Below are 26,794 nucleotides of genomic sequence, written 5' to 3'. Positions count from 1 at the left end.
CTCAGAGTGGCTGGTTTATTGAAATCCTGGTGAAAAAATAGGAGTCTCTAGGGCTGACGGGGAGGGCTGAGGGGCAGGGCCGGCACTCAGGGCTTTGCCGCCTTCCGCAGCTGTGCTTTCTTTTTCTTGGCCCCACTCAGGAGAAGGCTGGGGCTCCTGTTGGCCAAAGACAACCTTAATCTTGCCTTTTTCCGCGGCAGTGCCGACTGTGGGGATTTGCCGGAGACCCCCTTTTGGGGCAGCTCCTTTTGATACTGCTTTTCGATAGCAGGCTCCGTGGGGGACACAGGCGTGTCTCCGTTCATCTGAGATAGCTTCCGATTTCTCTTCTGTAGCTTTGGGGTCTTGGCCGGGGGCTGCAGCGCCAACTGTGGCGATTTGCCTGAGACCCCCTTTTGGGGCAGCTCCTTCTGATACTGCTTTTCCGCAACAGGCTCCGTGGGGGACACAGGTGTGGTTCCATTCACCTGGGACAGCTTCCGTTTTCTCTTCCGCAGCTTCGGGGTCTTGGCCGGGGGCTCTGGGGACAGACACTCGGTGGCAGGACTCTTGGCAGCAGGCATCCCTTCCGCCTGGGCCTGGGCTGCAACCTTAGCCTTCTTCCTTTTCCTCTTCTTGCCTGTGCTGGGGGGCTGGGGCTGGTCCCCGCCGGTGGCTGCAGGCTTGGCCTCCTCCTCTGGTGAGGTGCCCTCTGACTTGCGTTTCTTGCGCTTCTTCGTCTCTGGCAAGAATCCCTTTTTCTTCTGTTTCATGCTAACAGGGCTCTGCGTAGCACTGACTTCCTTGGCTTCCTTCTTCTCTGACTTGGGGCGCCTGGGAGGAAGTGAGCAAAGGAAGGAAGCATCTGGTGAGGGCAGAGATATAGTGTCCTCCATCTCTGTGGTCCACGGGACCCAAATGCCCACCCTGGGCATGCCAAGTCAGAATGTGTGCAGCGTGGGGGTCGCTCCAGCCCTCCCAAGGTGTGTGGGCCCTCCTCCCAGAACCTACTGGACTCCGAGGAACCTCATGGCCTGCCAGAAGATGTCGTAGAGGCGGGTGGACCCGGCCCCTTGCTCCTTCTGCCGCACCCTGTGCTGCAGGTACTGCTGTTGGCTCTGCAGCACGCCCAGCACAACGGTCAGGTCCACGGTCAGCTTCTGCGGGAGGTGGGAAAGCTGTGGTCAGCGTGGAGATGGGAAGCGGGGCTTCTTCCCAGCTCTTGGCCCTGTCTTCCCACCCTTGCCCAATTACTGCCTCTCCAGGGACACCCGAGCCCCCTTCTGTACCCTCAGCCACTCCTGCCTGTGAGTCACCAGTTTCACTTGCCTTAGGAAGAAAAGGAGCCCAGGTGCCACATTCATTCCCTCTCCCTACAGCCAGAGCTCCGATCTCTGCTTCCGCACCTCCCTCCCTCTCAGCCCGCCCCTCTGACGGCACCATGCAATGACGCCAGGGTGGCCACATCCCTTCTACCCATCTCACCCTCCCTGCCACAGACGGGATGGGTTATGTGAAACCCACTGGCTTCCAGAACACCCTTTCCCCCTGGCATTTGGCTGCCACTCTGAGCTGCTTTTCAGGTCCCCCGCTGTTCGGCAAGGCCCTGCCCTGGCCCCACCTGCTCCCTCCAGCACCCTCAGCAAGCTTGCCCTGCATGTGGGCCTTGGCCAGTGTCTGTGCTGGAACTCCCAGACCTCTCCCTCTGGGCCAGATTGAGGGACCCAGACACTAAGCCACAGCTGCCCCTGCCCCATTCTGATGGCCCCTGGCCCGTCTCTGCAGGCCTGGGAACCGGCTCCTTCCCGCCGCTGCCCACCAGGAACTTTCACCTCCTCAGCTTTCTGACTGGAGCACAAACACCAGCACAGCCTCCTACCCTGACCCTGGCCAGGCACAGGTGGGCACTCTCCCTCCCAAGTCAAGCACCTGTGTCCACGGCTCTCTAAACACAGAAAGAGCCTGATTCCTCCCCTGGCAGCCTGAACCTCCCCCACGTGGCATCCAGAAGCTTCCCCTGTGACCTCCCCGCAGCTCACCTCACGATTCATAATCCAGAGGAGGGTGTTGAGCAGCTCCAAGGAGGACCGGTTCTTCAGCTGCTCCGACTTGGTCTGCGCCTCCCCCAAGGCCCGCAGATTCTAAGGAGAAGGCGGCCATGCTGAGCCACTCGAGCGCTTCCCATATGACCAAGTGTCTCCTGGGGCAGCCCCCATCCGCCCCAGGCTCAGTGACCCGGTAATCCTCCTTCCTCTGAGAGAACAACTCCTGAGGGGGCGGAAGGGGAGCCCTGTGGCTGTTACCTCCGTGACCTTTGCCAGGATCTGGCCGATCAGCTGCTCCCACTCGGGGTCCTCAAAGCACAATCTCAGCTCCCGCATGGACAGGGTCTTCTGAAGCAGCAGGCAGGCCTGGGCCTGGGGTGGTGGAAAGTGGTCACCAGAAGCCTGGGCATGCTGGCCAAGGATTAGGGAACCACAGGGGACCCCAAGAGCTCTGGCAGCCTGCTGGGCACCTGCTGAGGCCAAGGCAACACTAGGTTGGGGGAGGGGCACCTGCTGCTCTGGCTCCAACCTGCCTGGGTTGTCACCACAGAGCTCTGGGCTCAGTAGTCATCTGCTCCTGTCCCCTCTTCTCAGGGGGGTGGGGGAACAGCGGCCTGGGGTGGGGGAGCAAGGCTCTCAGCTGGGTAGAGGTAGCAACCTGGATTGAGAAGTTTTGCCCTCTCGCTACTCACTGCTGTCTTCCTCCAGCCTCCCCAGCCTCGTCTCCGTCCTCGCCCTGCCCTGTCTGCTAGGACCTGAGCGGGTAGCCAGATTGTGAGCACTATGGAGTCGGAGGGCTCAGGCCACATGGGAAGTGGCAGAGGCAGGAGCCGGCCAGGTCACAGGGACAGGGGTGGGGTGAGCCTGCCTGCCCTTACTCACCAGGGCACTCCTGGGCCTCACAAACACCCAGAAGTGAGTCGAGTGGGTAGTTCAGACAGGCCCCTACCTGATGGCGAGGCCGCGTTTGGCCTGTCACATGCTGGACCACCACAGGGAGCAGGCTCTTACAGAGCATCTAGGGAGGGAATGGCAGGGCTATGAGATGGGGAATGGGATGAGCAGGGCCCAAGGGGTGGGCCGGCCCCTATACTCACCGGGTGCCGGGAAAAGAGACTGAGGAACATGGGAATGGTGAGCGGGCTGTTGCGCTTGGTCAGGAAGGAGCTCAGTGCTGATGAGTAGATCGGGGTCACGAGGTTCAAATCCAAGCAGCTGGCAGCCTGGGCCACCTGCGAGAGCGCACTGGTTGATGCCAGGGAGAGGGAGCCCTGGTTGGGAGCAGAGCCCGGGCTGCCTCCAGGAGGCTGAAAGCTGGGCCCTTGGGAAGTCACCGCCTCAACTCCCCATCTGTGAAACAGGCAGATGGTCCCGGCCTGCTGCCTGGAGTCTGCTCCTGTCTACCGGCACTGCACTTCCTACTAGTAGGCTGAGCCCTCTGGGCCAGGGCCTGCTCACCTCGGGGCCCTTGGGCTTGGTGCTGGTGCCAGCTTTCTCCTTCTTCTGGGGCTTGTGGATGGACCTGTCAGCGGTGTTGCCCTTCAACACCCGGAGCAGGTAGAGGGAGGCGTTGAAGTAGTAGAGGGCGACGGAGGAGTCGGCCTGGTGAGCAGCCTGCTGCACCAGCCGCTCCACCTGGGTGGACAGAGTCTCCATGCAGTTGCCCACGTCACGGCAGTAACGCCGGGAGCGGCACAGGTGGTGTCTGCGGGGAAGTAAGGGACAGAACTGGTTACAACATTCTCTTCCCACCCCTGCTCCCAAGCAAAGCCACCCCCTGATAGGGACCCCAAGCCCATTTCCCAGGGGGGGAATCGACACCTAGAGAGGAAAGGGATGTGACTAAGGCTCAGTGGGAGGTCCAGGGCAGCTGCAGATCTGCTCCGGAATGGGCTCCCTGGGCCTTGGGCTCAACACCCCCAACCGGGTCCACATCTCCTGTCTACACCTCTCTCTCGTGGGCTTTCAGGCCCTTCATAAAGCAAGACCATGGTCTATGTACTCAGAACCTGCACGGCCCCGCAGGGCTGGGAACACAGTAGGGACGAAAGGTTAGGACACTAAGCAAGCCCAAGGGTGCCCAAGCAGGTGGCAGGAGGAGCGGAGAAGGTATGGCCTGAAGCTGGCACAGAAGAGTTGGGGTGCACCGTCCGTCACACTCTCCCCACCTGCGCTCGTCTGCGTACCCAGCATCTCGCGTCCCTGGGCCTTCGTCTCCCAGCACGCCTGCGCTCCGGAAGGCAGGCCGGCACCTGCCCCCTCTCGTCCCTCTGGCTGGGCGCCCTGCGCTAGTGCCGCCCATGCTGCCACCCGTTCCTTAAAGGGCAGGCCAGCCCTGCCCCCTGCCTGAGCCCTTGGTGAAACGACTGTGGCTCCTAACACAGCTAGAGGTCCACAGGACTCTCACGTCCCAGCTGCACCCGACCGGCTCCCCGCTGGACCTTCTGTCTCACCCGTGGCCGCAGGCACGACGGCCTCTACAGGTCCCAGCACTGCTGGCGCTTCCCCAGCCGGCCGGCCCTCACCCTGAGACCGGGTTAGTGCCCCCACCACTCTGTGCCCCCACTGTCTCTTACCCACTACCCCACCCCGCCCCCACAATTCCAGGGTGTCACTGCCGGATCAACAGTCTGGTTTCCCAACTGCAGGGACCCTGAGGGCTGGGGCTCCCTGAGGACTGCTGGTCTAGCGCAGAGCTGCTCCGTGTGGGAGATGGATGGATGAAGCAGCCTGTGTGTGGGTGGCTGAGTGACACATGCCCTCGGGGCAGAGCAGTGAACCTCGAGAGCGGAGAGGGCCCCTCTGGAAACTTGGCTTCTACTGTTTCTACTTGGGAAACCCCGAAGGCCTGGTGCTCCTCAGAGCATTGGTTTTGGGGCCTGTCAGCGGTCCCTGCCCACCCGCCCGGGCTCACGTGAAGATGCGGGCCGTCTTGTGCAGGAGGTCCTGTTCCTGTTTGGTGCTGCTGGTGCGCATGCTGCGCCGGATGATGTTCAGCAGCGGCTCGAGCAGCTCCAGGACCAGGGGGTTCTCGGGCTGCTTGGTCACCAGCACCTCAATCAGGTCCAGGACCTGTGGCGGGACGGGTGGGCTCAGTGCGGTGTGGTAGGCAACTGCGCTGGACAGCGTCCGAGGCGCTCAGGCTGGTTCTTGGCTCACCCTGATCTGGAAGTCCCGCCGGAGCGCCTTCTCCTTCTGGAGCTTGTTCTTCTCGTCCCTCCGGGCCTGGATGCGCAGCTTCTGCTCGGCAAAGAGGCTGGCGAGGTTCTCGTCCAGCGCCATCATGGCCTCGTCCCCCAGCTCCTCATCGTCATCATCATCGACTCCACCCTGAGCGACAGATGCCCAGTGAGCAGCCTGGCCTCCGGGCACATGCAGACAGACAGGGACAGGAGTCTCCGAGCTTCTGCTCACCAGCGCCTTCCCTGCCTGCAGCACAGCCATCAGCTGCTCCCGGAAGCCGGGGTCGACGTCCCCGTCGCGATCCTCCTCATCACTCTCCTCCTCTTCACTCCCGTCCTCACTCTCTGAGTTTTTGTTGTCCTCGCTCTCTGAGCTCTTGTCCTGTGGGTGGCTGGTGTGTAGTAGTCCCCATTGCACACCACGTGCCTGCCCACCCCGCGCTGCCCCTTGCTGGCAAGTACCTCCTCGTTCTCCAGCTGCTTCTCGGAATCGTCCGTGACCACCACATTGTCGTCCTCATCCTCGCTCTGCTCTGGGTTTAGCACCTGCAGGGTATTCCCGGATGCTGACACTTTACCTCCTCAGACCACTGGGCCCTCTCAACTAACTTCCCTGGCCTTGCCCAGTCCAGTCTCGGCCAAAAGGTCAAGGCAGGAAAGTGAAGCCCAGGAGGTAAGGCTACACCCTCCACGCCCAACGCCAGCACCTCCTGGGTCAGGGCTGCACGGCAGCAGAGTGGTGAGGCCCCCACGCACTCCGCAGGTTCCAGTGAGGACCAGGGGCTGATGTGGCAGCCCTGGTGCTTGGACACCCACCTCCTGGGACCCTTTTCCCCCAAAGGCCCCAACTTACATCCAGGATTAGCTGCAGGGCACGTGGAGTCAGGTGGGCGCAGACGTGGCTAAACACGCTCCGGGCCACCTGGCGAATCAAGTGGCTGGGCTGGGCCAGGAGGGCCAGGAGGATTTCCACCAGCACCTCCACCCATGGCGGCTCCTGGGGTTCTGCAAGCGGGAGAGGTCTGAGTCCGGGCAGGCACCGCTGTCCCATCCTGGTCCCCGCTGTGCCCAGGATATGCCCTGCCCATTCCCCGTCGCTCCCCCCAGGGGCAAGGACCCACTGGCGGCCTTGGAGCGGGTCCGGCGGGTCTTCTCCCCCAGGCTCTTCTGGATGCAGGTCTGGATGTCACCTAGGAGTTCGCAGCTCTCTGTGGGGTTCTGTGGGGAGGGCAGAAATCAGGAGCCGAGCCCCATCCCCATTCCCAGGGGAGGGGCCAGTCCAGGGGAGCTGCTGCATCATCAGAGGCCGAGAACATGGCAGCGTGCCTTGGCCAGTCACCCTCGCCAGCCAGGAGGACCCCAGCTGGACACCAGAGAGACAGAGCTGGATAAGGATGGCTGGGCAGTCACAGGAAGCCAGCAGGCCTCATGCTTAAGGTTCACAATTCTAGGTTGTTCCTCCTACTCTTAGTTCAACATTACTACACAGAAAAAATGGAAAGTCACTAATTTTAACAATATAATTTAAACTCATTTAACCCGTCTTGTTGGGGACAAGCCCAGACTCCAGCCACCCACCCTTTAGGGATGCGGGGGCTCTAAAACCAGCCTGTGCGATCCATGGTACTGAAATGGCGGAGTTCTCCCTCACCATGCAGTGGGGGTTTAATGTTGGGGCCAGGGGTCACAGAACAGGCCGGAATAGAAGCCCAGCGCTCTGGCCACCTTTGTTTCCAGCTCCCTGGCTGTATAGGCACCTTTTCTTTTTTTAAAACTCTCACCTGAGGAGATGTTTTTATTGATTTTAGAGAGAGAGGAAGGGGGGGAGGAGACAGAATATGATTTGTTGCCTCCCATACACACCCCGACTGGGGATCGAACCACAGCATTCTGTGTATGGGATGACACTCCAGTGGAGCCACCTGGCCAGGGCCATGGATCCCCAGCCAATTGATGTTTCTTACATCAATGTTTCTCTCTCCCTTACCCTTCATTTTTCTCTCAAATCAATAAAAACATGTGTTTTTAAAAAGCTTAAAAAAAAGTACCACTACAGAACAACCATAATTGAGAACAGCCTGAAAACTAGCTGACGGAAGTCCCAGAATTAAGGATGTACACAAGAAGCCAGGCTGGTAGGAGGGAGAGACATGGAAGGGGCTGGCCCCACACCCATGTATTGTGGCTAAAAATCGGGAGGCCTATCTCGGCTGTGGAGACCTCCGCTGAGGAGTGAAGGGTCCCGGCACCACAATGGGCTCCCAGCCCAGGGTTCCAGTGCTGGGAAGAGAAGTCCCCATAACTTCTGACTATGAAAACCAGCGGAGGTTGTGGCTGAACAAGACAGAGGGATGCTGGAGTCCCTAACAGCTCGAAAAGTGCCAGAGATATATAGGGAGGAACTGAATTGTCTGGCGTAGGCCACTGTTCCTTTTCTGAGCCCTTCCCCTACAGAGCCGGCAGCAGGCAACATATCTGAGCCTCCATTAACCTGGCTAACATGGTTTGCCCAGGCCTGGGGATTCCCTGAGACCCTGCCTCATCCAGCTTTCGGGCCCACTCAGTGCTTCCAGCGCCTTTTCCATACTAACAGCTTGTCTGGCTCATGACGTGGACTTTCCTAAAACCTCACAAAAGCTCACAAACACTAAATGAGTAGCCTCTGGCCTCAGACCTCTTGCTAAGCAGCCACACGCCAGCACCAGTGGCCACTGCCCTCAGTGTGCAGCTTAGCCTTTCCCCGGCACCTCCAAGTGGCAACCATCTGCAGGTCCCTTTGTAGCTCATACCAGGTAACCCTAGGCAAAGCAAAGGCCACTGCTGAATGTGGCTGCACCAGCCTCTCCCAAGAGCACCGCCCAACCACCTCCAAATGGCACACCCAAAGGGTGGACTCAGCAGGCATTGGAGCCTGGCCACAGCGAACCCTGCTCTATGGGGCCAGTCCCCCACAACAGTTCCTCCACTTTAGTCATGGCCAGTCCTCAGACACTCAGCCTGAGGGTCCATCCCTCCCATTGCCAACAGCAATCAAAAGTTCAACTACAACAGAAGGACACACACAGCCCACACTAGGGACACACCTGGCACACCCAGCTCAGCCAACCAGGGAGGCTAAGCCACTGGGCCCCACGGGATACCTACGACTTAAGGCCACTCTACCAAAACCAGGAGACACAGCAGCTCCACCTAATATATAGAAGCAAACACAGGGAGGCAGTCAAATTGAGGAGATAAAGAAACATATCCTAAATGAAAGAACAGGACAATAGCTCAGAAAAATAACTAAACAAATGGAGACAAGCAACTACCAGATGCAGAGTTCAAAGGTTATTAGGACGCTCAATGAACTCAATGAGAACTCTAACAAAGAGACAGGAAACCTAAGAAAGGAGACAGAAAACGCAAAAAAGTTAGAAATGAAGAATATAATAACTGAAATGAAAAACACATTAGAGAGAATCAACAGTAGATCAGATGAAGCAGAGGACCGAATCAGAGAAGACAAGGTAGTAGAAAACAACCAATCAGAATAGCAAAAAGAATACAAAATAATGAGACAGTTTAAGGGTCGCCTGGGACCACATTAAGCAAACCAACATCTGCATCATGGAGGTACCAGAAGGAGAAGAGAGAGCAAGGAATTAAAAAGTCTATTTGAAGAAATAATGACAGAAAAGGTCCTTGACCTGGCAAAGGAAATAGACACTTAAGCCCAGGAAACGGAGAGTCTGAACAAGATGAATTAAGAGACCCACACCAAACACATCATAACTAAAATGCCAAAGGTTGAAGACAAAGAGAGAATCTTAAAAGCAGCAAGAGAAAAGCAGTTAGTTACTTACAAGGGAGTGCCCATGAGACTGTCAACTGATTTCTCAACATTACTTTCCAGGCCAAAAGGGACTGACAAGTAATAGTGATGAAAAAGGCTATCGTTTAGAATTGAAGGACAGATAAAGAGCTTCCCAGACAAGAGAAAGCTAAAGGAGTTCATCATCACCAAACCACTATTACAAGAAATGTTAAAGGGACTTCTTTAATTAGAAAAAGATAAAAAATATGAATGCAATGGGAGTAACAATATCTAAACACTACTTCTTAGTGCAAATTGATTAAATGCCCAGTCAAAAGACATAGGTTGGCTGAATGGATAAGAAAATACGACCCGTAAATATGCTGTTTACAAGAGAGTCACTTCAGATCGAGAGACACACAGACTGAAAGTATAGGGATGGGGAAAAATATTTCATGAAAATGAAAACAAACAAAAAGCTGGGGTAGCAATACTTATAAAACACAAAATAGACTCTAAAACAAAGGCTACAAGAGACCAATTCCACTTCGGGGTATTTACCTTAAGAAACCCAAAACACTAATGCAAAAAGACTTATGTATCCATATGTTCATTGCTGCATTATTTTCAATAGGCAAGATATGAAAGCAACCTAAGTGCTTATCAACAGATGAATGAATAAAGAAGAGATGGTACATGTATGCAATGGAATATGACTCAGCCATAAAACAGAATGAAATCTTGCGTCTGCAGTAACATGAATAACCCTAGAGGGTATTATGCTAAACGAAATAAGGCAGACAGAGAAAGACAAATACCATATGACTTCACTTAGATGTGGAACCTAAAAAAAAAAAAAAACAAGCAAACAGAAACAAACTCATAGGTACAGAGAACATTCTGATGATTGTCAGGTGTGAGGGTGATTGGGAGGATGGGTGAAAAGGGGGCAGAAATTTAGAAGCACAAATCGCCAGTTATAAGAAAGCAGTCAGCATTGTGGATGGATATAGTCAGTAAATTGTAATAACTATGTATGGTGTCAGGTGGGTACTAGTGTTACTAAGGTGATCACTTTGTAAGTTACAGAAATCTCTAATCACTACGTTGTACACCTGAAACTAATACTGTACGTCAACTGAGAAACGAAGGTTCAGAGTTAAGAAGAAATCACGAGGGTTAAAAGAGCTGCTGGCACTAAACTCCACCGGGACCAGCAGGTTCAACTCCCTAAAAGTTCAGCTCCCCAGAGCCTTCCCTGGCAAAGCCCTCAAGCTGCTCAGGAGGAAGCCTTAGGGCCCCGACCCCACGTCCATAGCCCCTCCTGTCCAGGTGCCGTACCTTGAAAAGGTGGATGCCCACCAGGAGTAGCAGGTGCTGAAAGGCAGTGGCCTTGGCCTTGGCCTCTGAGGAGCAAGCCTCCAGTTCCTTCAGCGTCTGTAGCATCCTGGCGGGAGACGGGCATGCTCTCAGGCCACGGCTGCCAGTGTCAGACCCCAGGCCGTCCCACCCACCCTCTGGAAATCCCACGCCTCACCGGGTCCAGGCCTGGCGCTGCTGCGTAGTGAAGGGTGTCAGGGGGGACACGTTGCGGCTGTGGTTCAGCAGCATGTCAGCAAACTGGACCAGGCGGTAGGTCCAGGGCTGCTTGTCCTGGGTCTGCTCCAGAGCCTGCTTAAACTGTGTGCTGAGGGTCTGCAGCAGGCTGGGGAGGGCAGGGTCACCGGCTGGGTTAGCAAACACGGCCACCCATCCCAGCCCTACACCCTGACCCACCGGAACGCTAGCGTTTCTCCCAGCTTAGAACGGGAGAGAGCGAGCACCCAAGGCCCCCTTCCAGCCCTGCCAGCCCACCCTTAGCTTCTCTAGAGCTGCCCGTGACCTACCTGAAGAAGGAAATGCTGACCACCTCTCGGGCCCGGCCCTCCACAGGGAAGGAGAACCGCTGCTCAGTTTCAGGGATCTGGGATGTGGGCTTCTTTGTTTCAAAGAACGAGTGGAAAAAGCAAAACCTGGGGAAGGTGGGAGATGAAGCCGTGTTGCCGGTTAGTGCCACCCAGTTTTACCAGCCCCTCCCTAGATGGCACCACCGAAGGCCTGGAAGCAGAGGAGGGAGCCACTCCAAAGAGAGGGAGTAGACACTTCTCAGATCTGGAGCCAACATCCCTCCCTTGGAATCAAGACCCACTCAAGGCTGTGTGACCTCAACCAAGTCACACCATTGTTTCTGCAAACACGGGCTACCCGCCTGGGACTGCAGTGAGAGCCAAATGAGCACCTGGCACAGGTGAGGCCAATGGTGAGACCTCCCTGCTCATGGGACACTCGGACCCTGAGAGGCCCCTGCAGTCTTGCACTTCCTGGGTCCCTTCCTTTCACAGGCTCCCAAGGAATTTCTCCCAAATCCCTTCTGCCTAAGGGACAGGAATGGCTTGCCTGCTCCCCATGGACAACCTGACCCCAACACTTCTGGCTCCAGGGGCGACCCAAACTAGGACTAGGCAAGAGGCCCAGCTCTTTGGCTGCTCCGCCCATGGGGGGTTGTGGTTTGAGCACGTCTCACACCTGGCCACCTCCTCAATCAAGGCCTCCTCCTTCTCCAGGTGCAAGCTGTCCACGATGCTGACCAGGCGGAAGATGATCCACTTCCGCAGCCGGAACACAGCTCGCTCAGGCCTGGAGGGCAGAAGCCAGGTTACAGGAGCCATTCAGCCATGGTAAAAATGGTCGTCCTTTCCCCATCTTGGAGACAGGAACACCAAGACCTCTGCCCCCTTAACACCAGCATGGGAACACATGTGAGGAAACTGAGGCCTTCTTTGAGAGCTATGGCTCAGCTCCCCATCATCTTTCCTCCCTTTCCATGGAACCCCAATAGTGTAGGAGGGAGAGTCCTGGTCCCTGGGCTCAGCAGGCCCAGGAAGCCCACTCCTGAGCCCTGGGCCCCTGCCTGCCTCCCGCTGGGCCCATTCACCTGTGGATCGAAGCATCCTGGGCTTTCTTCTGATTGCCGGTGCTGAAGTCCACCAAGGAGTCCAGGTCAGGCTGCAGAAACATGTCCCGCAGCCAGGCCACATAGCCCTTGAGGGCAGGGGAACTCAGGAACCGCACGACCCGCCAGTAGGTAGGCACCACGGGGAGGCCCTGGTTGGTGATGGAAGTGAAGGCCACCAGCACAGCCAGCTGCCTCTCGGGGTCATCTCGGCAGCCTTCCAGGAAGGTTCCAACGTACTCGGTCATCTCTGAAGCAAACTTGAACTGGCTCGGGTACTGCAAGAATCAGGCACTGCACTGCCAGCCCTGCCAGCCTTTTCCACCACAGGGTACACCCAGGCCCAGCCAGTGCCCCTCCCTCGTGCAGCCAGGATTAGTTGTCCTGTCTCCCCAATGCTTGTCTGCCACCAAGGCCTGCCTGCCTGGCTGCTCTGGCCTCCACAACTCTTGCCCGAGGCCACTCCTTCCCACCCCTCCCTGGATCTGGACAGGCTGCTGTCTAGGCTGGAGGCAGGGCAGAGTCGTGGTGCAGTGTCCTGCCTGGGCCACTACAGACCTGGGTTCATAGCCCACTTCTGCCAGCTCCTAGCTGTGCCACTTGTTTTTGTGTGAAAGCTTGTTTAATCTTCGTAAGAACTTTTTTGTCATTTATAGATGAAGAAAATCAGGTACAAAAAGGCTTAGAAGCCAAAACCGGTTTGGCTCAGTGGATAGAGCGTCGGCCTGCGGACTGGGGGGTCCCAGGTTCGATTCCGGTCAAGGGCATGTACCTGGGTTGCAGGCACATCCCCAGTGGGAGGTGTGCAGGAGGCAGCTGATCGATGTTTCTCTCTCATCGATGTTTCTCTCTATCTCTCTCCCTTCCTCTCTGTAAAAAATCAATAAAATATATTAAAAAAAAACAAAAACAAAAAAAAAAACAAAAAGGCTTAGAAGTAATTTCTGGGGGCTGATTGGTACAACTGGGATGTGGGCCCAGTTGGCGGGGCCTCCCAGCCTGTGCTCTTTACTTTCTGATCTGTCTCCGCCCTCCCCCCACCCTACCTCCCCTCCTTGCACCCTCCTAAATTCTAACAGGAGGCAGCTCCCTGAAGCTGCTTGTGAGGGTGAAATGAGCTGGCGAGGAGCAAACCCAGCTATGCTTCCTGCTTAAGGGAACATCTTCACAACAGCTCTGAGGAAGCACCGCTCCTCTCCTCTCAGACAGGGAGAGGCAGGCACGGAGCCGGGAAGCACCCTGTGTGGGCTCACATGGCAGTGAGTGGTGGAGCCAGGACGGGGACTGTGGTCTGGCCCCCCATCCCATTCTCCTAACCACCACCTGACTCTCCTGTTGAGTGCTTAGCTCAGTGAAGGATGCGTGGACAGTGTTAAGATCGACACAGGGGTGGATGGGGGTCTGGGCAGGCTGCTGAATGTAATGCCTCTGCTGAGGGCAGAAGGGCCAACCTTGCCAAAATTCTGCTCAGAGGGGCAGAGGGAAGGGACACCTAGCTCCCAGGCTCCTTCCAAAAGCAGTTGTGCTTAACCCATACCAGGCAGGACCAGCGGCAGGAAGACCCCTGATGCTGGAGCAAAGAGCAACCTTGTATTCCAGAAGCTGACTGATTCCTGAGGCGGCCCACCCCCTTCTTAGCAGGAAGCCTGTCTGTTTCTAGCAGTGTGGGCTGCAGGGGTGGCACCTACCTTAGCAGTGACCACGTGCTCCCCATAAAGTCGGATCGTGTCTCCTCGCATCACCAGCTGCAGCTGCTCCTTGGACAGCAGGGGCAAGGATGCGCCCAGCAGGCGGAAACACACGTAGCTAAGGGTGTGCATGACAGAGCCTGGTCAGAGCCCTCAATTCCCCTGGGTGGACTTTGGGACTGCCAACCCACCTCAGCCTAACAAACAGGAAAGAGGGGTCAAGAGTGGAGAAGCGCCACAGGCACCTGGCCGGCCAGAACTGCTTCTTCAGCAGCCCTTGTTCCACGATTTCGTTCCAGAACCACGGAAACTTGTCTTCCCGAAGCGCCAGGCGGAGCAGGTCCAGAGCCACAGTGGGCAGTTTGCGCTCCCTCTTCACAGAGCTGGAGGCCAACTTCAGCACAGTCACCAGTCTGTGGAGGGCAGAGGGGACTCAGGTGGCATCCACCGAGCAGACAAGGGAAGCAGGGACACCCCAGGCCATACTGCAAATCCGTGAATGGCCAGATGCAGCCCCTTGGCCCCAGGAACCCGCCCAACTCCCTCACACCTGGGGATATTTTCATCCGACAATAGGTTGACCGATCCCATGAGCTTCTCCAGCTGCACAGGCACCTTCTGCTGAGCCAAGAGGAAGATCTCCAGGTGCTCAGGGGAGCCAAGTATTGAATTCAAGTCGGGCTTGAGAACCTTCGGCAGGAGCTCCTGCCACATGACGTCCGGGACCTGGGGTGGGGAGACACAGCATCCTTTGTCTCTTCTCCTATGAGTGAGCCCTATGGGCTCCCTCGAGGGCCCTGGTATAGTGCCAATTTGAGGTGGGGGAGCCACAATCCCCCTGCGAGGCATCAAAATCATCAGAGGATATTTGTTAAAATGCTCCAATTTCCAAGTCTCAGGAAGCTGTTTTTAAAATATATTTCTTTATTGATTTCAGAGAGGAAGGGAGAGGGAGATAGAAACATCAATAATGAGAGAGAATCACTGAGCGGCTGCCTCCTGCATGCCCCCTACTGGGGGATCAAGCCCACAACCCAGGCATGTGCCCTTGGCTGAAATCGAACCTGGAATCCTTCAGTCGACAGGCCAACTCTGTATCCACTGAGCCAAACCGGCTAGGGCAGGAAGCTGGGTTTTTAATAAGCACCCCACTGATGCTAATTGGTTTGGGGTCACCATTTTTATCTTTCCTCTTTTGCGTTTTTCAGGACTAGCCCATTTCTTATATAAGGAACCCCAAGTGGAGAGCTGGGGTTCAAATTCAGATCCTCTGGTTCTGCAGCCAGAACTGTGCAGAAAGCGGGGGCCCAGGATTTTACTGTCCTTGCCTTTTCCCCAGTAGCAAAAGGTTCCAGGTATTAGCCTATCTCCATTTCCTAAGTAGGGCAGTGGGGAGGGGGTCCCCCGAGGGGCCAGTTCTGCCCCAAAACAACAGCAAACATGTTTAAATATAGTTGCAACATACCAGGTGCCGTTCTAGTAACTACACTGTCCAATATGGCAGCCATTGGGTACAAGTGGCTACTGGGCACCTGGGATATGCTAATCGGAACAGACTTGCTCTAAGTGCACACACAATACACACTGACTTTCAAAAACTTAACATGACAAAAAGAATGTAAAGTACTTCTACAACTTTTTATATTGATCGCATGTTGAAATATCAGGTTAATTAAGTATGCCATTAAACTAGTTTTTTTTACCTTTGTAATATAGTTACTAAGTGTCAGTTACACATTTTTGTATTTCTACGGAACAGTGCTGCTCTAGAGCATCTCCACTAGTTAACATTATGTCATGTCTTCTCCATGTGTCTATATGAGTAGTGCTCGCTACCCAAGGCCCCACACCCCATAAACCCGTACCTCAGAGAGGATGTCCACCAGGGCTTTCTGGGGCTGCTCCTGCAAATGGTTGTAGTGCTGGGCCAGGGCTTGCAGTAGCTTCACGGACTTCATCAGTGCCTCTGAGTCCTGGTGCCCACAAAAGGGTAGAGGGTATGAGCAGAATGTGTCACTGTCACCCAGCACTCCCCAGCCAGTCCATATAATCCCGTTCCCCCAAAACTTTTACCTTCACCAGCCTGCCTGACTGAAAGAGGGCTAGCACCCCAAACAGGTTTGCAAAAAGAGCAGGTCTCTTCATCACCTGAAAAGGATTCGGGCATCGGTGAGAAGGCCCCAAGTACCCCGCCACCCAGGGCTGCTGACCTCCCTGGGGACACTCACTCTCACCTTCTTAACTGTCCGCAGGTCATGTTTCTCTTGTATCTGCTGCAGGATGCTGCACAAAGGGATGTCTTCGAAAGACTGTAACAACTGCCAGGAGTTGTGGCAGGAGGGGAGAGGGCTCAGGGGGGTGGCCCAGCCACATCCCAACAGACCTCAACCTCCTCCTGCTTCTCCCTTCAGTTTCTGCCCAGAGGCCTTGGATCCCTGCTGCAACCCTGAGGATGCCTCTGAAGCTACCCACCAATGATGGAATCTGCTGCCGAGAGGAACTGAATCTTGCCTCCCTGCCCCATGCCTACCCAGGCTGCAGAAAGTACCTCCTTCAGACAATAAATTCCCAGACACTCTATCCCCACAGCCTGCTCGGAGCTCCCCTCAGGCTGACCCTAAAGGAATGATCTTTATTGCGCTTCCAGCTCTTTATGTTCCTCAGAAGTGGTCGGCCTATAATCGGCTGAGTGGCACTTGGGATTGCAGTGGTTCTCAACCTTCTGGCCCTTTAAATATAGTTCCTCATGTTGTGACCCAACCATAACATTATTTTCGTTGCTACTTCATAACTGTAATGTTGCTACTGTTATGAATCGTAATGTAAATACCTGATATGCAGGATGGTCTTAGGCGACCCCTGTGAAAGGGTCGTTTGACCGCCAAAGCGGTCGCGACCCACAGGTTGAGAACCACTGGATTAGAGGGTCCTAGACGTTGCAGAGATAAGTGAACCCACTCCAAAGCTTACTGCCCCCAGTCAACTGCACCTCAGAGGTCGGTCAATCCATGTCCCAAAAAGAAAACCGCTCAACCTCCTATCCTCCTGTTAGGGCTTCTCTGCAGACATGCCTGGCTCATACACTCTCTACACCTCCACGTGGGGACGCGTCCCATCAGCTCAGATGTCACCTCCCCCAACTTCTCCCTCCGAAGACCACTGACTCCCTCCCTGCAACCGAGCATCTGCCCTCCTCACTCCCCACCGTTTTGACCAGCACGGCCGGTCCCCTTCCAGGAGTCCCCACCTCACCTGGGCCAAGGCCAGACTGTAGCAGGGCCGGGCGGTTTCTCGCCCCATCCCGAGCCCAGCGATGAGGCGCTTCTGGGCGTACTTCATCTCGGATCCCTGCGGAACCAGCGCATTCCTGGGGCGACCAGTCACGAGAATCGACCCGCGCCCGCCTCCCGCCTCCGCCCTTCGGCCCGCGCTCACCTGGGCATCCAGGTTCGCGACCACGTGCCCCAACCCCCAACCCCTCTTTGCTGAGGCCCTCGCAGCCCTGTCCCAGGCCCCGCCACCATACCTCCGGTCTCTCGCGCAGATACTCCAGCAACTTCTCCGTGGCCTGCAGCCGCGTCTCCCGCTCCGGCTTCGCAATGTCCCAGAAAAAGTCCAAGAACTCGCGGCTGTGCTGTAGCAGGCCCTGGCGGTCGGCAGGCCGAGCGCCGCCCTTCGCCGCTTCTCCGGGAGACATAGCCGCGGCGCCGTCCCGCTTCTCCATCTCCACCGCCACCATGCTCCGCGAACACGTGGGCTCCGGGGCAGCCTCTTCCGGGTCAGGTCGCGGCGCGTGCGTTCTGGGTTGGGTCGGCTGGGGACAGCGCAGCCGGGAAGAGATGGGCGGGGCCGGAGAGACTGGGCGGGGCCGGGAGGAGCTGGGCGGGGCCGGGAGAGGCTGGGCGGGGCCGGAGAGGCTGGGCGGGGCCGGGAGAGGCTGGGCGGGGCCGGGAGAGTCTGGGCGGGGCCGGAGAAGCTGGGCGGGGCCGGGAGAGGCTGGGCGGGGCCGGGACCGTCAGGGCCTTTCTCTTGGGCACCAGTAAATGAGTTTGAATTTTATCCTTACTGTGGTGGGTCGTTGGAGGGTTTCATGGAGGGGCAAGTCTTGATTCTGTTTATACTCTAAAAAGATTATACTGCAGCTGTGTTGGGAGGTGGGGGGTGGATTGTAGGAGTGAAGAGGTAGAAGCAGAAAGAACAGACAATGGTGGATTGGGTCAAGGTAATATGAGAACAGGTCAGAGTCCAGCTAATTTGGAACTGGTAGTGGGTGATGGATGTGGGGGTTGGGGGGGTGGGCGGAGGGGAGAGATGGATGCCAGATTTAGGGCTAAAATGAGTAGGTAGATTGTGCTACCATTTACTGAGCAGGGGAAGAGTTTTTCTAAGCAGGGGTGGGGGGCAGATTGAGGTGGTAGGATCTAGAGTTCTATTACATCAGAGATACCTTTTACAATGTGTATATATGGAGGTGCTACTGGTCACCCCGTTTGTCGACTTGAGAAGCTGTCTTTGGAGGCTGTAGTCCAGAGAGACCCCAGCCCTGAGGGAGGTGGGGTGGTCAGGGCCCAAGCTGGCATTTAAATTTCATACACCCAGCTTTTTTGTACCCAGGCCCTGGGGGACCAACTACTCACCCTCTCAACCTCTTCCTTGCTCTGCTGTCTGTTTTAGGAAGTGAGGTGAAGAGGTTTACCTTGTACATATGGTGCCCTAGGAGACAGGAGGTGGGCAGAGCAGGGGGAGCTGAAAGACATCAGCCCAGGCTCTGCCTCTCTGGGTGGGGGCCTCCTGTGCTGCTCCTCGGGGAAGCCCTGACACAGGTGCCTCAAAGACTTACGGGAAATTAACCAAGAAGCAGGAATGGCACATGGCATCCGAGGGACTTGATCTTTATTTTGTTTCCAGCCTCATTGAGGGAGATCAGCAGAGGGTGGCCTGAAGGGGAGGATGGAGATGCCAGCAGTAGCCCAGGCTCTGCTTGCCTTGCCCAGGGGGCCCAGAGCCTAGGCAGGCACTTGGCATTCTTCCTTCTTTCCTTCCCAGAGCTGGACCCCAACTCAGGGCTGGCCCCAGGCACTGGTGCTCTTTTCTTATTATCCTCAGTTTCCTTAGCTGAGAAGAGTCAGTCCCCGTAACTGACCAGGCCAGAGTCTGAGGGCTTGAGCCAGCCGTGAGCACATAATCCAGGCATATTCTGGCACTCCATCGCAGCTGGGCCTGCTCTGTCCTGCCCCCTTAGAAGCCCTGGAAGGGGCAGCAGCCACTGGGTACACTGGAGACATGGGCGTGCTCTGCATGGGCTGCCACCTGGAGCACCGTCCCTTGGCCACAAACACTGGAGGCCTCTGTTGGTCCTTGCTGGTGCTGGTGCTGGTGCTGGGCCTGGGTTTGGGACCCAGCCAGGTGGCCGAGCAGGGCATGAATTGTGACTCTGGCTACTGCGGGGGTCCCTGAAGCCACCAGCCCCAACACATCGTCCTCTGTGCCATCTGGGCTGCCACGAAGAATGAGGGGGCAGGCCCAGGTACTAATTGCGGACTTGTCCACTAGGTTGCTGAGTAGAACCCCAGTGCTTGGGGACAGGCGTCCAGAGCCAAAGGAGCTGTTGAGTGAGGAGATGAGAAGGAGCACAGAGCCGCTGCTATCCACGGTGGCCAGGACACTGCTCACGGGGGTCTCATTAGCGTGTAGGGGTGGTGGGCAGGGAGCAGGGCTGAGTCCTCTAGACTGCAGGGCTGCTTCCAGCAATGCCAGCAGTTCTGGGCCAGCTGAGGGGCTGGGGGTGGTGAACAGGATGCCTTGGGCCGAAGTTAGCTGCAGTGCTGGCTCCAAGGTGGGCATAGGCTCAGCTGAGGGTCCCTCCAGCCCCAGGTCTCTGACCAGCAGACTCAGTAGACCATCCTCAGCAAAGTCTGGGGTGGGGACCAGTTCTGCCCTGCGTAGCACAGCTGCTAGTTTTGGGTTGGTGGCACGGGCCCCAGGGCCCAGGGGGGTCCCATCAGTGTGGCAAAGTAGTGGACAGAGGCCCTCTGTGCCCTGGGCTGCCAGAGCCCTGGCCAAGGGTGTGTCCACCAGAAAACCCTCTTGAGCCAGTGTGGTGGGGCCCACCAGCAGCCGTGGCCAGGGCAGGCGGCCGAAGCGTGTGTGCAGCAAGCGCAGGGTAGGCAGAGCTGAGGGCAGCCCCAGGCCGGGGGCCAGGGTCTGGGCTGGGCCTGATGTCAAGGCAGTTGAATTGCCCGAGGAGCTATTGTGGAAGAGGCCCCAAAACATGGCACCTGGGGAAGACAAAGGGGTCACACACGGGTCACCGCCACTCAGTAGCCCCCGGTGAAGGACTACTGACTTAGCCTGGGGCCGGGAGTTACTGACTGGGCCTGCGGACCCACCTGGGGTCAAGATCCCATGGACCTAGACTCAAAAGTCACAGCCTGCCCTAACCAGTTTGGCTCGGTGGATGGAGTGTCGGCCTGCGGACTGAAGGGTCCCAGGTTCGATTCTGGTCAAGGGCATGTACCTTGGTTGCGGGCACATCCCCTGTATGGGGTGTGCAGGAGGCAGCTGATTGATGTTTCTCTCTCATTGATGTTTCTAACTCTCTATTCCTCTCCCTTCCTCTCTGTAAAAAAATCAATAAAATATATATTTTTAAAAAAGAATAATTAAAAAACAGTCACAGCCTCGGACTGGCCAAGTCCCAGTCCTGCTCACTAACCAGCCTTGAGGTCAGGGCCACTGACTGCCCGGGTTCCAGGTCACCGATTGGGCCCAGGGTAGGGATCACTGGGGTAGTGGGTCACTGACCTAGCCCTGTGGCATGAGGATGCACTACTGCCAGACACAAAGCTGCTCCAACTCCGGCGTCCACGACATTGCCCCCGGCAACAAGCAGCTCTCGGCCCAGGTCGGAGCACGGGGCTGCAGCAAGGAAGGGACTGTCATGGGAAGGGCCCGAGTGATCCTCGCCCTTCTCCTCCCCGAGCTGCTCTCATCACTGACCTGCAGGGCTGATGATGGCACCGTGGTGGTAGACGCCAGGGCGGTGCGAGTGCCCGCTGGGGGGAGGGGCCCCAGAGCCCGAGGTTTCTGTAGCGCTAGCCCTGGTGTGGAGTTGCCACACGGCCAGGGAGAAGCCAACGGCCAACAGAAGCAGGGCGGCCACTAGCTGAGCCCAGGCCCCGGGCCGAGCACCAACTTTCTTCCTGTGGAGAGGTTGTCCTGAGCCAGGGCCGAGGCGGCAGCCACCCGGGAGCCCCAAGAAAACCCAGGGAAGATTTCCCCAAAGGTTGACCTTGCTTGCAAGAGGAGTATAAGTTTGCCAAGGAGAAGGGCTTCCTGGCAGATGGCCCAGCCTGGACAGAAACAGGAAGATTGGGGAAACCGAGGACAGCGAGGGAGGGCGTCCTAGAGAGGAGGTTGGAGAGGCAGGGTTGAGCCAGTGGGAGGACAGCCTGACGGGAGCTTGGCAGGCTGAGGAGCGGGCCCAGCCAGGTGCAGCCAGGCCCCAACCTGCTCAACAGGTGCCTCCTGCACCAGGGGGTGGGATTGGGAACCTCTGACAGGGCTGGCTCGGTACAAATGTCCTTTCAGACACACAGACCTCGAATTAACTGGTTCAGGCCAGGTTTGGGGCTGCAGCAAGGGTTCCTCCTATTCAACCAGAAAGTTCCTGGAGCCGAGCCAAGCACTAGGGGCCCCAGAGGGAGGGTCATGCCCAGCCTCAGTCCTGAGTTCCCGGGTGCCCAGACCCCTCCCTGACTCACCCAGAGGAGTCCTGGGGCTTCCAGGGGCCCGGAACGAAGGGCTCTGCTATTTCCTCCTCCTCTTCCCCAGACTCCCAGCTCTCTTCCCAGAGCAGCAGTTTCCGATAGAGCACGGGCTCCGCTGTGGCTTCCATGGCCCCGGAGCCCGCCCCAGCCGCCTGCCTGCCAGCCTTCCCAGCTGAGTCTCAGGAGGCCCTGCCCGAGCCAGGCAGGTGGGAGGTGGAGGCAGCCTTGGGGAAGGGTGGTGTGGAATCTAGAACAGGTCTGGGCAGGTCACGGGCCAGGGAGGCTGCTGGAGAGCCTGGCCCAGTAGGGCACAGGGCCCTAGGGGCTCCCAGGGCAGGGGACTCTTGCCGGGAGATGCCACTCAGGGAGGCAGAAGGAGCCCAGCCCTTGGGCCACAGCCATAGGCCCTGAGATCCAGGATGCTTGCTTGCTGGCTCCCTGTTCAGGGGATGCAGCCCCGGAACCCCCAGGCCTGTTCAGAATGCTAATGCAGGGCAGTGGAGCTTGAATTGGGACTGCAGTTACACTGTTGCTTGGATCGGGGCTCAGCACTCCACTAGGTTCTAAGTGGAGGTAGGTGTCTGGCTGGGTTCAAGGCTCAGCCTGAGGTTCCTCTAGATCAGCGGTTCTCAACCTGTGGGTCGCGACCCCTTTGGGGGTCTAACGACCCTTTCACAGGGGTCGCCTAAGACCATCGGAAAACATATAATTACATATTGTTTTTGTGATTCATCACTATGCTTTAGTTATGTTCAATTTGTAATAATGAAAATACATCCTGCATATCAGATATTTACATGACGATTCATAACAGTAGCAAAATTACAGTTGTGTAGTAGCAACGAAAATAATTTTATGGTTGGGGGGTCACCACAACATGAGAAACTGTATTAAAGGGTCGCGGCATTAGGAAGGTTGAGAACCGCTGCTCTAGGATCTGGGTTTCTCTATCTGGGGAGCAACTGGAGGTAGAGAAACAGTCATATGGCTCTTGGCCAGCAGGTGGCGCTACAGCCCCCTCCCTTGGGGAGCCACAGCCTGGAAACCAGGTTTCCGAATTCCTTCACTCTGGGACTCACATCAAGGACTTGTTCTGTGGCAAAATCCCAGAATCCCCGAGTGCTACCGGGAAGGTTATGAACTCAGTCTCATTTGTCCTCCAGTCATCTCTCTGCTGACCATTCTGACCACCTCAAACCTTCCCCCTCTCTCCTGCCTCAAACCCCGAACCCCGCGACTCCACACTTCAGGCCACCATCTTGCTTCCTACTTCACGTGGGCAAATCAAGGCTGGTCCACCCCCAACTACAAACCCACCTTCCACCGCTCTCTCCTCCCCACCTGTTGCCACTCCCTGTCTCTGGTTCAGGCCCAACCCTTCCCACCGCTTGCCTCCTACTTCCCCAGGGACCTCACTCCCTTTGACGTCCTTCTCTCCTGTAGCTTCACATCTTCTCTACTGGTTTCTTCTCAACAAGGTTTAAACAGGGTCGAGTCCTCAGAAATTCCTCTCCTGGGTATGTACCCAACGGACACATCCTAGAATGTTCATAGCTTCACTAATTGGAACAGCCCACATTGGGAAGTGTCTGCACACCCATTAACAGTGGTTCTCAACCTTCTGGCCCTTTAAATACAGTTCCTCATGTTGTGACCCAACCATAAAATTATTTTCGTTGCTACTTCATAACTGTAATGTTGCTACTGTTATGAATCGTAAGGTAAATATCTGATATGCAGGATGGTCTTAGGCGACCCCTGTGAAAGGGTCGTTCGACCACCAAAGGGGTCGAGACCCACAGGTTGAGAACCGCTGCATTATCAGTAGCGGGAGTGGCGAATCCCTCTGAATACTCAGCAGCGGTGGGAATGAGGGATCTACAATAGTATGCCACAACACAGACGATCTCACAGACACACCGATGAGTGAAAAAGGCCAGACACCGAAGAGCACATGTCTTTTGCTTCCATTTATATAAAGTACAAGGACAGGTAAAACGAGTTTCTGCCATTAGCAGTCAGGTGGTGACAGGAGAAGGCACGAGAGGGCTGCTGGGATGTGGGTGGTGTTCTGTGTCTTAATCCGATGTTGGCTACACGAATGTGCTGTGAAAATGCCTCCAGCTGTTCATTTATGACACGTGCACTTCTCTGGAGGTGCACTGTATTTCAATAAAAAGCTTTTTTAAAAGCTCGGGTATTTTCTCCATTTAAACAACCTCCACAAACATCACCCGTTAGTTCCACTTGGCTCTCCAGCCACGCCCCTTTCTCTCGGCCTCTTCACAGGCAGGTGGAGTTGGTGCCCTGGCTTTGGTGTGCACTGGAATCACCCAGGGAGCTTGTGAAGTCAGGATGCTGGGCTCATTCCCAGAGAGCCTGGCTTTGTTGGCTTGGAGCAGGGACCAGGAGTTTGGTTCCCTAACTCCCAGGTGACGCTGCTGCCACCAGTCCTGGAACCACACGGATCTACAGAAAATCACCTGCCTCCCCGCCCCCCCCCCCCCCCCGAAAGTTGCTCTCCATTCCCAAACCCACAGAGAAACTGTTGATTTCCAGATTTTCTGATTTTTTTTGGACCAATAAAAAAACCAACCAACCAAATGGAGAGCTTAGCAAAGGTTGTCACCTCTTCTTTTTGCCAAGGGTGGGGTGGGGGAACACAGTTCCACTCCCTCTACTGAGAATGGGTGTGCAGACACTTCCCAATGTGGGGCTGTGCCAATTAGTGATGCTATGAACATTCTAGGACATGTCTGTTGGGTACGTACCTAGGGGAGGAATTTCTGAGGACTCAACCCTGTTTAAATAAATTGCTCTTATTAAAATGATTTGATCCCACTTCCTGTTAACACAATGTGGGAAGGTTATAATCTCCGAATGAAGGTCAGGCCTTCCTTCCTAAGAAAAGGTGGCCGGGACTCTAATATGCCTGGGCTACCCCATCTCCTGCCCCATCTTCAGTCTGACCTCTGGGCTCCCATGTTGGCTCCCTTTGTCCAGCAGACATGATGCTTTGGCCTCTGTCCAGCCAGTGTTCCTCTGCTTCAGAGCTATGTCCCAGCCAGCTCCTTGAGACCAAGGCCTCCATGATTGGGTCATGGGGACCTTTCCCTCTGTGGTCGTTCTCACTCCTGAAGCCCTGGGCCTGGACAGCACTGCCCACACCCCAGGAGATGACTATCAGCTAAGCTTCAATTAGACGCCAGGCAGGCTCTGGGGATGAATGGTGGTCAGGCCAAGACATCTTCCAGGCACATGGGGCCAGTCATTTCAATGCAGTCAGGAAAGGCGTTGGCTTTAGGACACCTGGGTCTCATCTAGTTTCTGTCGCTGACTCACTACGTGACTGCAGGCAAGTCATTTAACCTCTGGGAGTCTTGACTCCAATTCTGTAAAAACGTGTCTAACAATATCTGTCCTCCCAGGGCTATTGGGAGGACTCAACAAGGAAGTACATTCAAAGCTTTTAGGCCACTGTCTGGGACAGAGGGGACCCTCCAAAACACATGAAGTCCTTGCTCCTATTCTAATGGGCCTCAGTATCACAATGCTGAAATGATGGGGGTAATCCCCACCCCTGCAAACATCTCTCTCTCTCTCCCCCCCCTCCCCCCATGCTCACAGGGTAGCTCTAAGTGGGAAGTACAGAACTATAGATTCAGTCATGCCTTCATTCATTTCCCCATTTTAGCTTTTATTCATTCTCTTATCCTACTAGTTTTCAACCTCATCCTACTGCTTCTGCACTTTAGGATAACCTAGGACCGTGGTCGGCAAACTGCGGCTTGTGAGCCACATGCGGCTCTTTGGCCCCTTGAGTGTGGCTCTTCCTAAGCCTTAGGAGTACCCTAATTAAGTTAATAACAATGTACCTACCTATATAGTTTAAGTTTAAAAAATTTGGCTCTCAAAAGAAATTTCAATCGTTGTACTGTTGATATTTGGCTCTGTTGACCACTGACCTAGGAAAATCCCAATACCAAGGCAGATCAATTAAATAATTAAGTCAGAATCTTTAGGTTGGCAGTTCATTGGTATTTTCTTTTTTTTTTTTTAATATATTTTATTGATTTTTTACAGAGAGGAAGGGAGAGAGATAGAGAGTTAGAAACATCGGTCAGCTGCCTCCTGCACATCTCCCACTGGGGATGTGCCCGCAACCCAGGTACATGCCCTTGACCGGAATCGAACCTGGGACCTTTCAGTCCGCAGGCCGATGCTCTATCCACTGAGCCAAACCGGTTTCGGCAAGGTATTTTCTTTTTAAAAAAATATTTTTATTGATTTCAGAGAGGGAGGGAGAGGGAAAGAGATAGAAACATCAATGATGAGAGAGAATCATTGACTGGCTGCCTCCTGCATGCCGCCTATTGGGGGATTGAGCCCACAACCTGGGCATGTGCCCTTGACCAGAGTTGAACCCGGGAGTCTTCAGTCCACAGGCCGACACGCTAGCCACTGAGCCAAACCAGCTAGGGCCATTGGCATTTTCTTTAAAGCTTCCCAGGTGTTTTCTTTTTTTTTTTTTTAATCCTCATCTGAGGATATTTTTCCATTGAATTTTAGGGAGAGTGGAAGAGAGAGGGAAAGACAGAGAAAAACATCCATGTGAGAGAAACGCGAGTCCCAACCAGGACCCGCGCAGGGAGGAGTCTGCAACTGAGGTACATACCCTTGACTGGAATCGAACTTAGGACCCTTCTGTCTGCAGGCCGACACTCTATCCACAGAGCCAAACCGGCTAGAGCTCCCAGGTGCTTTCAATGTGCAGCCAAGGTTGCAAACTACTGCCTTCTCTAGTCTCCTAGTCCAGTGATTTCTGCAGCTGGAATCCCTACCAGTGATTAAAAAATACAACCAGTATGCCGGTCCTTCCCCGTCCCCCAGTCCCCACCAACGGCATCAGCATCTCCGGAAGTGAGCCTCGGTCATCATGAGCGTTGTTAAAGCTCCCCACGTGATTCTAAGGGGGAGCCAGGGTTGAGAATGGCTGCTTATCATACCCTCGCAGGTGCATTTCTCGGGCGTTCCCTGGCTACCTCTCCTGAGGTGCGTGTGCTGGGGGAGGGCAGGGAGGAGCTTGGGAACAGCTAATGGTTGGATGTCCCCACGTCCACAGAACATGTCCTCCAGCAGCCTGGCTGCTCCTTCCAACAGAAGGGCTCCGCAGGCCAGCAGTCCGCTTTTGTCCGGTCCCTTCAGCTGACTTTCCCACTCATCCTGTCTTCGGCTCAGACCTGCTGTGTGTGTTGACTTGACAACTGGCCCCCTGGGCCATGAGGAGATTTGACTCTGATGATAGATTTGGAGACAAGGAAGTGTCATGGGGATCGAATCATT

The 26,794-nt window shown here is 55.6% G+C and overlaps 2 protein-coding genes across 2 annotated transcripts; both read right to left on the bottom strand.

Moving 5' to 3' along the window:
* Position 1: 1 nt before the first annotated feature.
* On the bottom strand, positions 2-21,610 carry MYBBP1A (MYB binding protein 1a). Its single transcript, XM_070394492.1, is given in 29 exon segments — positions 2-813; positions 991-1,139; positions 2,019-2,120; positions 2,283-2,396; positions 2,974-3,042; positions 3,122-3,256; positions 3,483-3,729; positions 4,939-5,096; positions 5,184-5,354; positions 5,439-5,588; positions 5,669-5,752; positions 6,060-6,211; positions 6,328-6,424; positions 10,344-10,449; positions 10,540-10,707; positions 10,889-11,014; positions 11,568-11,678; positions 11,977-12,272; positions 13,683-13,800; positions 13,928-14,095; positions 14,233-14,408; positions 15,548-15,655; positions 15,756-15,830; positions 15,917-16,000; positions 16,935-17,030; positions 17,209-17,447; positions 17,450-17,496; positions 20,487-20,600; positions 21,446-21,610. Coding segments are annotated over 29 exon segments (4,521 nt in total). The 5' UTR covers positions 21,580-21,610; the 3' UTR covers positions 2-86.
* Positions 18,565-21,051, bottom strand: GGT6 (gamma-glutamyltransferase 6). The gene is made up of 3 exons (XM_070394494.1): positions 20,682-21,051; positions 20,487-20,600; positions 18,565-19,960 (listed from the first exon to the last, which is right to left on the bottom strand). Exon 3 carries the CDS (start codon positions 19,953-19,955, stop codon positions 18,921-18,923), a length of 1,035 nt encoding a protein of 344 aa, XP_070250595.1. The 5' UTR covers positions 19,956-19,960; positions 20,487-20,600; positions 20,682-21,051; the 3' UTR covers positions 18,565-18,920.
* Positions 21,611-26,794: the final 5,184 nt, after the last annotated feature.

The sequence above is a fragment of the Myotis yumanensis genome, unplaced genomic scaffold (genome assembly GCF_028538775.1).
Source record: "Myotis yumanensis isolate MYYU_CA2020_CCGP unplaced genomic scaffold, mMyoYum1.0.hap1 SCAF_16, whole genome shotgun sequence".
NCBI lineage: Eukaryota > Metazoa > Chordata > Mammalia > Chiroptera > Vespertilionidae > Myotis > Myotis yumanensis.
The sequence above is the reverse complement of the archived record's forward strand: the minus strand, read 5'-3'. Positions and strand labels throughout refer to the sequence as shown.

Excerpts from the sequence above, each read along its gene's own strand:
- GGT6 (XM_070394494.1), bottom strand. The coding sequence starts at position 19,955 with ATGTTTTGGGGCCTCTTCCACAATAGCTCCTCGGGCAATTCAACTGCC.